Source organism: Orycteropus afer, unplaced genomic scaffold, assembly GCF_000298275.1.
Source record: "Orycteropus afer afer isolate SDZICR_OR568_19922 unplaced genomic scaffold, OryAfe1.0 scaffold00744, whole genome shotgun sequence".
NCBI classification, from domain to species: Eukaryota; Metazoa; Chordata; class Mammalia; order Tubulidentata; family Orycteropodidae; genus Orycteropus; species Orycteropus afer.
The window spans coordinates 29,476-39,322 of record NW_006922331.1 but is presented as its reverse complement, the minus strand read 5'-3'; the positions used below and the strand labels follow the sequence as shown (position 1 = coordinate 39,322).

Below are 9,847 nucleotides of genomic sequence, written 5' to 3'. Positions count from 1 at the left end.
GGGGGGTCCCACTGCAGACGATGACCTGAGGGGTAGGGGTCACACTGCGGTCAGTGACCTGAGGGAGAGGGGATCACGCTACAGTTGGCCAGTGACCTGGGGTGGACACGGGCACAGGGGTCACGCTGCAGTCAGTGACCTGTGGCAGGGAGGGGGCACAGAGGTCACGGCAGGCTAGGATGAAGAGCCAGGACCTGCTGGCTGCCTGGCCACACATGCTCACAGCTGCCCCGTGGCTGTGGGGCATGGAGCAGCAGCCAAGATACTGACAGGCCGCTGGATCCCACCCTGCCTGAGGCACGTGCAGCAGGGGCCTGAGAGCTCAAGGTTGGCATGCTGCTGGGACTAATGCTAACTGGCTGCAGGGGCGTCTCAAAGGAGGGCAGACGAGCAGATGAGCCCGAGAGACACCTTCCAAGTGAGTGGGTGTGGGGTGCCGCCACCAGAGAGGGCAGGGCGGGGACAGAGGCCTGCTCAGGACGGTCACAGCAGGAACTGCAGCAGGAAGGAAGCGGAGGGAGAGGGAGAGGAAGGCACCCCCTAGGCAGGACTGTGGCGGGGCTGTAAGCCAGAGCTGAGCCGACTCACACCCTGCTCTGCACACAGGCCTTGGCAGCGGCTGATGGGAGGGGAGACTGAGGTAGGAAGTACTGCACAGCACGTGTGGCCACAGGCCCAGCCAGGAAGCTGCGGTGCCAGGGGGAAGGTGGGTGATGACGGAGCAGCAACCGAGGCTGGAGCTGCGGAAGGCGAGGCTCGCCGGGACTTGCTGGGGGCCGAGCAGGGCTTGGGGAGACCCTCGTTCTCTGCGCAGGCCTGCCTGGCCCGTGGGACGCTGTGACGCTGCCCAGTGAGAAGAGCCATCTTTGTCAACATGGACACTGCATGCCAGGACAATAATAGGGCGAGGGCCTGGCGGGGAGCTCACCGCGCAGCAGGGCAGGGCCTCCTGCTCTGGGAGACTCCTCCCTGGAACGAGGACTCTTGCATCCTGTGGCACACAGCACAGGGGACTGAACCATGTTCCCCAAACTTCTATGCTGGATGTCCTAACCCTATGCCCCCAGAAAGGAGCCCTGATGGTCAACGGGTGAATCGTTCAACTACTAACCTAAAAAGGCTGGCAGCTGGAACCCACCCAGCGGCTCTGCGGGAGAAGACCCGGCGATCTGGGTCTCGAATGGTTACAACCTAGGATGCCCTGGGGCAGGTCGACTGTCCACATGGCCCACTGAGAGTCAGAATCGGACAACAGCCCTGTGGATGCTCCTGTCTGGGGCCAGAGCCAGCTCTGCTACATGAAAAAGGCCAGGTCAGGGTCAGGTGTGTTGTCAGCTGGTCACTCTGAGACACAAAGCAACAGTGTAGGCACCAAAGCCAGTGGGGGGTCAGAGGCACAGCTGGGGACAGACCGGGTGGTAGGAGTGGAGGGTCACCTGGATGAGGTTGCTGGTGAGCCTGACAAGGCTCAGGCCAGACGAAGACTCCTTCAGGAGGCTGCTGCCACCGTCTGCAGACAGCGCCTGCTCCATGCCCAGCAGCAGCTGCGTCACCGTGGCCACCCACTCCTCCTTAGCCGCTGTGTCACCAGCGTTGACCATCTGCTGGACGGCTTCGTTCAGGGCAATGTCCGAGCATTCGAAGCACTGCTGGGAATCCTGCAGCCGCAGCAGGGAGTCCTGGGAAGAGAGAGGACAGGAGGGCGCTGTGAGAGGGCCCGTCAGAGCCGGGGCAGGGAACCCTGGGAACAGAGAGGAGGGTGGCTGTGAGGAGACCCGTAAGATGCCCAACACAGGTCCTCACAGGACTAGGAGAGCAAGGTCCCCCTGGAACAGGTGCAGGCTGCACGCAGGCCAGAGCCCTGTGGCACCACATGACTCCTACGCAGTGCGCAGAGCAGGCCATGAGCTTTCAGAAAGGCTTTCAGAAAGGTTTAGGCCCTGTGGCTATTTCCTGTCTGCAAAGCCAGGATGCTGGGCAGAGGGCACGGAGCCCGCCAGCAGCCGCAGGAAGCCCGAGGGTCTAACAGCTGTGTCAGTTCTCGCCAAGCACTCTGCTCCAGGCCACGTGCACCCGGCACTTGGATCCGGAGGGTGACTGAGCAGGGCAGACGCAGGGCACCAGAGGGGCTGTGCCAGCGGAAGAGAGGAGGCTGGAAGGGCAGGGATCATTCCTGTTCCCGAGACGGTGGAGGAGGCAGCGCTCCTTTAACCCGGCCTAGACCAGCAGAGGGCCCGTCCCTCTGGCTCCGTGTAAGGTTTTACTCCCTGAGGAATGGAGAGGGCACTGAGGGGGCACAGGGAGCTCCAAGCACAACGGGGTGTTCTTGCTCTGCACCTCGGCAATGGCACGTGGGTATTTATCTTATCCCACCATTCGTCTGTCAGTCTGTTGTCCTGTGGTGGCCTGCATGTCACTGTGAGGCTGGAGGCTATGCCACCAGTATTTCAAACACCAGCAGGGTCACCCATGGTGGACAGGTTTCAGCAGAGTTTCCAGACTAGGACAGACTCAGAAGAAGGAAGTGGCCATCCACTTCTCAAACAACTGGCCAGTGAAAACCTTATGAATAGCAATGAAACACTGTCCGATACATTACTGGAAAACTTTATGACTAGCCCTGACACACTGTCTGATACAGCGCCAGAAGATGAGCCCTCAGGGGAAGGCACTCAGTACAAATGGAAAAGAGCCGAGCTGCCCCCTCAGAGGAGAGCCAACCTTAATGACGTGGCTGGAGAAAAGCTTTCAGGACCTCCATACGCTGATGGGCATGACTCAAACTGGGAAGAAACAGCTGCAAACGTCCATTAACAATCAGAACATGGAGTGTATGAAGTATGAATCTAGGGAAGTTGTCAAGTATGAATCTGGAAGTTGTCAAAATGAAGTAGAACGCATAAAGATTGATATCCCAGGTATCAGTGAGATGAAATGGACCGGTTTTGGCCATTCTGAATCAGACAACCATATGATCTACTATGCCGGGAATGACAATTTGAAGAAGAATGCTGTGGCATTCAGCACTGCAAAGGATGTTTCAAGATCTGTCCTGAAGTACAATGCTGTCAGTGACAGGATAATATCCATACACCTACAAGAAAGACCAGTTAATACTACTGTTGTTCAAATCTATGCACCAAACACCAAAGCCAAAGATGAGGAAATTAAAGATTCTTACTAACTTCTGCAGTCTGAAATTGACCAAACATGCAGTAAAGGTGTGTTGATTATCACTGGTGATTGGAATGCAACAGTTGGACACAAAGAAGAATCACTGGTAGCTGGAAAATATGGCCTTGGTGATAGAAAGGATGCTGGAGATCGCATGAGAGAATTTTGCAAGACCATATTTATTCACTGCAAATACTTTTTTTCAAAAACACAAATGGTGGCTATACATACACATGGACTTCGCCTGATGGAGTACATAGGAATCAGACTGACTACATCTGTGGCAAGAGGCGATAGAGAAGCTTAATATCTTCAGCCAAAATAAGGCCAGAGGTTGACTGTGGAACAGACCATCAACTACTCATATGCATGTTCAAGTTGAAGCTGAAGACAATTAAAACAAGTCCACAGAGCCAAAATATGACCTTGATAATATCCCTCCTGAATTTAGAGACCATCTAAAGAACAGATTTGATGCACTGAATACCAATGACTGAAAACCAGAGGAATTGTGGGATGACATCAAGAACATCATCCATGAAGAAATCAAGAGACTGTTAGAAATACGAGAAAGAAGAAAAGACCAAAATAGATGTCAGGAGAGACTCTGAAACTTGCCCTTGAATGGAGAGTAGCTAAAGCAAATGGAAGAAATGACAAGATAAAAGAGCTGAACAGAAGATTTCAAAGAGCAGCTCGAGTCAAGACAAAGTCAATTATTATAATGAAATGTGCAAAGACTTGGAGTTAGAAAACCAAAAGGAAAGAACACACTCAGCATTTCTCAAGCTGAAAGAACTGAAGAAAAAATTCAAGCCTAGAGTTGCAATACTGAAAGATTCTATGGCCAAAATATTGAATGATGCAGAAAACATCAAAAGAAGATGGAAGGAATACACAGAGTCACTGTGCCAAAAAGAATTGGTTGATGTTCATCCATTTCAGGAGGTGGCATATGATCAACAACCAATGATACTGAAGGAAGAAGTTGAACCTGCACTGAATGAACTGGTAAAGAACAAGGCTCCAGGAATTGACGGAATACCCCACTGAGATGTTTCAGAAAACAGATGCCGCACTGGAGGCACTCACTCACCTATGTCAAGAGATTTTGAAAACAGCTACCTGGCCAACTGACTAGAAGAGATCCATATTTGTACCCATTCCAAAGAAAGGTGATCCCACAGAATGTGGAAATTATCAAACAATATCATTAATATCACATGCAAGTAAAATGTTGCTGAAGATAATTCAAGAAGAGTTGCAGCAGTATATTGACAGAGAACTTCCAGAGATGCAAGCTAGATGCAGAAGGGGACATGGAGCAAGGAATAGCATAGCTGATGTCAGATGGATCTTGGCTGAAAGCTAAGAATACCAGAAAGATGTTTACTTGTGTTTTATTGACTACACAGAAGCATTTGATTGTATGGATCATGACAAATTGTGGACAACACTGAGAAGAGTGGGAATTCCAGAACACTTGATTGTGCTCATCAGGAATCTGTACATAGACCAGAGGCTGTACATAGACCATAGAACAGAAAAGGGGACACTGCATGGTTTAAAATCAGGAAGGGAATGTATCAGGGTTGTATCTTTTCAGGTGAAAAAATCTGTATCCTGAACAAATAATCCGAGAAGTTGGACTATATGAAGAAAAATGTGGCATCAGGATTTGAGGAAGGATCATTAACAACCTGCAATACACAGATGACATAACTGCTTGCTGAAAGTGAGGATGACTTCAAGCACTTACTGATGAAGGTTGAAGGCTGCAGGCTGCAGTGTGGATCACACCTCAACATAAAGAAAACAAAAATCCTCACAACTGGACCAATAAGGAGCATCACAATAAATGGAGAAAAGATTGAAATTGTTAAAGATCTCCTATTACTTGGTTCCACAATCAACACCAATGGAAGCAGTAGTCAAGACATCAGATGACGTATTACACTGGGTAAATCTGCAGCAAAAGAGCTCTTTGAAGTGCAAAGATGTCTCCTTGAAGACTCAGGTACGCCTCACCCAAGCCATGGTGTTTTCAATCGCCTCATATGCTTTTGAGTTGCGGTGTTGGCGAAGAATACTGAAAAGTACCATGGACTGCCAAAAGAACGAACAAATCTGTCCTGGAGGGAGTGCAGCCAAAATGCTCCTTGGAAGCAAGAATGGCCAGACTTTGTCTCACCTTGTGATAGATGGAGCTGTGTGTCAACTTGGCTGGACCACAATTCTGTGTGGTTTAAGCAATTGTGATGTGGGTTGTTCGAATGATGGGATCAGATGTGTATGTTTTGAGCAGCCAATCTGTTGAAAGGGAATTTCCCTAGGGGTGTGGCCTGCTGCCAGTATATCTATGGACATCCTGGGAAAAGAGACATTCTTCTGTGGATTGGGATTCTGTTGTGCTGCCTACAACTGTCCATGAGTGAACAATCCACCATTTGGCCTGGAGATCTTGGATTTGTCATTCACTGGAGTCAACAGCCACTATACTGCCTGCCAACCTTGAGCTCGTCAGCCCCTGCAGCTGCGTGAGTCGGGAAAAGCCTCCCTCCAGCTTGACGTTTGATCCAAGAACTTGGGACTTGCCAGCTTCTATTAAGTGTGTGAGCCATTTTCCTAAGATAAATTTCTCTTTCTCTCTGTCTCTCTATATAAGCTTTACTGGTTTTGCTTCTCTAGAGAACCCAGTGTAACACACACCTACTTTAGTAATGTTGTCAAAAGTGACCATTCTCTGGAGAAGTATGTCATACTTGGTAAAGTGGAGGGTCAATGTAAGAGGGGAAAGCCCTCAACAACATGGACTGACACAGTGGCTACAATGATGGGCTCAGGTATAGCAAGGATTGTGAGGCTGGCACAGGGTTGCTGTGAGTTGGAGCTGACTCAGAGGCCCCCAACAACAATGACAACGTTTATGTCATCTTCACTCGTTACCCTGCAAAGATGTTTTAACCATATTCCTATCTACTCAACAATTGATTTTAAAAGCAATTAAAAAAAAAAAAAAAAAAAACGAACAAGTAGGTAGATGGACAGATGAATGGATAGATAGGTAGATGGATGGATGAACGCATGGATGGATAGATAGGTGGACAGGTTGATGGACAGATAAAGTGATACATAGAGGAACAGATGGGTGTGTGGATGGATGGAAAGATCAATGGTTATGTGGATGGACGGATGGATGGATGGATAGATGGGTGTGTGGATGGATGGATGAACAGATGGGTGTGTGGATGGATGGATGGACAGATGGGTGTGTGGATGGATGGATGGACAGATGAGTGTGTGGCTGGCTGGATGGATACATGGATGGATGGATAGGTGGGTGTGTGCATAGATGGACGGATAGATGGATAGATGGGTGTGTGGATGGACAGATGGATGGAGAGGTGGGTGTGTGGATGGACGGAGAGATGATGAATAGATAGGTGTGTGGATGGCTGGACGGATGTGTGGATGTGGATGTGGATGGACAGATGGATAGATAGATGAGTGTGTGGATGGATGGATGGATGGATAAATGGATGGATGGACAGGTGGGTGTGTGGATAGATGGACAGACAGATGGATAGATGGGCGTGTGGATGAACAGATGGATAGATGAGTGTGTCGATGGACAGATAGATGGATAGATGTGAGTGTGGACGGAGAGATGGACAAATGGATGGATAGGTGGGTGTATGGATAGATGGAGAGATGATGGATAGATAGGTGGGTGGATGGATGGATGGGTGTGTGGATGTGGATGGACGGTTGGATAGACAGATAAGTGTGTGGATGGACAGATGGATGGATGGATGGATTGGTAGACTTACGGTGGGTGGATGGATGGATGGGCGTGTGGATGGACAGATGGATGGGTGAGGGATTAAACAGGTAGATGGATGGGTGGGTGGATAGGTGGTCAGACGGATGCATGGATAGTCAGATAGATGGATGGTCAGACAGATGATGGATGGATAGGTGGATGGAAAAGCAGATGGGTGGATAGATAGATGGGTTGGTACAGAGGATAGGCGAATGGATGGACAGAGAGATGGACAACTGGGTGGACGGATGGTGAGTGGATGGATGGATGGGTGGGTTGATGGATGGACAGGTAGATGGGTGAATGAATGGACACAGGTGGATGAATGGACAGACAGATGGGTAGAGAGATGGACAGATGGACAGTGTCCCTAGACTAGCCTCCCTTCTCATCTGCCACCAAGAGGCTCAGTCACATATAGGTTCACCATGAGCCATACATAACCCTAGCAGGTACACTCCTCAACCCCACATCTTCCCAGGTGCTGAGTTAGTGGTTTTTACCCCATTTGTTCCCTCCCTCTAGGTAGTATTCTTGACACTCCACAATAAGCAAACCAAGAAGGAGAGTGACGCACGGAGGGCCAAGGGCAGCACGCACCTGCAGCAGCAGCAGCTGGGCCGGCCTCTCCGGGATGGACGTCATGAAGTCCAGGTGCTTGGCCTGGTCAAAGCCACTGGTGCACAGAGTGGGGCGCAACAGGCGCACAACGGCCTTGTAGTCGCCAGCTTCGTACAGTCGCTGGATCTCCTCCAGGGATTGGCACCGCTCCAGAGACTTCAGGTTCTTATCGATCTGAGAAAGGCCTGGGAATGCAGCTGCTGGCAAACGTCCAGTCCCCCAAATTGCCCTATCTGCATTTATCAGACCCAGATAATGAGGACAGAGCCTAGACTCTCCCTGAATCCAGCAACACATGTGCTTTTAAAAGTATCTCTGTTTAGGCAAGGCATTGGATTCTTTGGAAATCAAACTCAGAAGCACTAAGAATCAGCGCTACTCCAGAAGCAGAGGTTCCGGAAAAGTATCTGCCAGGACAGTAGTGCCGCATCACAGCCACAGTTCAGCAACCTAACTCACAGAGCTCAGGTGCCAGCCTGAGACCACTCTGCTGCAGAGTCTGAAGGCCTGCCTGCCCCTACGGACACATGCACCAGCAGTACAGAGCTGCAGGGACTCTGAGCTGCACAGGGCGACGGCCCCAGATAGAGCCTGGCTAGTGCCACGCACCACCCCCAGCCCCAAAGCTGGACCAGCATTGGCCTGCGAGGGCCTGAGTGTGCACTAGGTTGGCTGCCACACTCCCCCTGCAGAGCCCCACCTCTGCTGCCTGCTGCCGGCCCCCCCAGCGCTGCCCAGGAGGCCCAGGAGCCCGTGTCAGGAGGCGCTGTCGCGCACTGTACACACACCTCCTCTAGGGACACGAGGGCATCGTTGTGCAGGTTAGGCAGTCGGATGACCAGGTCTCTCCGCTCAGTGCCTGCTGCGGCCTGGAGGCTGGCCGGGCTCTGCAGCATCTCCGTGCAGATGTCGTAGTTCTCCAGGGCCTGCTCCATGTCCCCCTGGTCAGGAAACAGCCAGTCAGGGTGGGGCGGAAGGGGCAGAGCCCCCCAGCTGGGCTCCAGGCATGCTCACAGAGTGATGAATGAGGAAGTGGATTCCCACCACCACCCTGAGGGCAGGCATTTATACCATCTGACTGCCAAGGACACCTGGGCAAGGCCAGTACCTTGCTCGAGATCGGAAACCGATGCAGGGCAGAGCCGGGACACAAGGTCAGAGTGGCTTTCTTCATGTTATGCATGGCTACTGCTCTCAGGAGCTTGGGTTGCATAGTGCCTAAGGCACTTTACTGCTAACCAGGTTGGTGGATCAAACCCACCAGCCACTCTGCAGAAGGAAGATGGGGCAATCTACTTCCGTAAAGATATACCACCTTGGAAACCCAATGGGGGTTGCCATGAGTCGGAACCGACTTGATGGCAATGGGTTTGGTTTAGTTTAGTTTTACTGCCCTAAGACTGAGCCACTGCTAGAGGGCCCATGGCAGCCTCTCACTCCATCTAGCCCAGGGCTCCTGGTGCCGCCAGGTGTGTGAGGGAAACAGCCAGTCTATCCTGGGCTGCGCCTAAGAAGCTGCAGCCCCATGAGCCACACTGAGACGCTCCCTGACAACTCACACAGTCCCTTCTGAAACCTCAGTGTCTGCTGCTTCACTAGCTCAGGCTGTCAGGAATAGTAAGCAGACGCTGGGGCGACCTCACATCAGGGGCCCTTGGAGGCATCAAGATCCCTTCCAGACTCTGGGTAGAGCCAGCGTGCTTTAGACAGCCTGGCACCGTGGCTGCGTTTCAGAGATGCCGACAATTCCCCACTTCCTACCCCAGTGCCAAGCCCTGTGTCCATGCAGGTACTGCCCACACTCCTCCACACACACACACACACACACACACACACACACACTCCCCACTCCTGCCCCCTCGAGCCAAACCCAGTGCCCACCCCCCCCACAGATACATACTCACCAGACATGTGCATACCACACACGACACACACACCCCTACACAATATATATACACATGACACATACACACACTCCTCCACACAGATATGCACACCACACAGATATACACACACCACACACACCTATACACCCCTCCACACACACAAGACACACACAGAGATATATACACACACCTATGCACACACCCCCACATACAGATACACATACCACACACACACTGCTATACAGACATACAGACCCCTCCACACACCACACACACCTATACACCCCTCCACACACACAAGACACACACAGATATATACACACACCTATGCACACCCCCCACA

The 9,847-nt window shown here is 51.3% G+C and overlaps 1 protein-coding gene across 1 annotated transcript in view; it reads right to left on the bottom strand.

Annotated features, from left to right (window-relative positions):
- The window catches only part of CABIN1 (calcineurin binding protein 1), a gene marked incomplete at its 5' end in the record, with an annotated part of 148,772 nt that overhangs the window by 110,880 nt on the left and 28,045 nt on the right, over positions 1–9,847 (bottom strand). Inside the window, 3 exons of the mRNA XM_007957396.1 lie at positions 1,437–1,679; positions 7,598–7,792; positions 8,407–8,559. Of these exons, the coding sequence (XP_007955587.1) occupies positions 1,437–1,679; positions 7,598–7,792; positions 8,407–8,559 (591 nt within the window). The remainder of the gene's footprint in view (positions 1–1,436; positions 1,680–7,597; positions 7,793–8,406; positions 8,560–9,847) is intronic.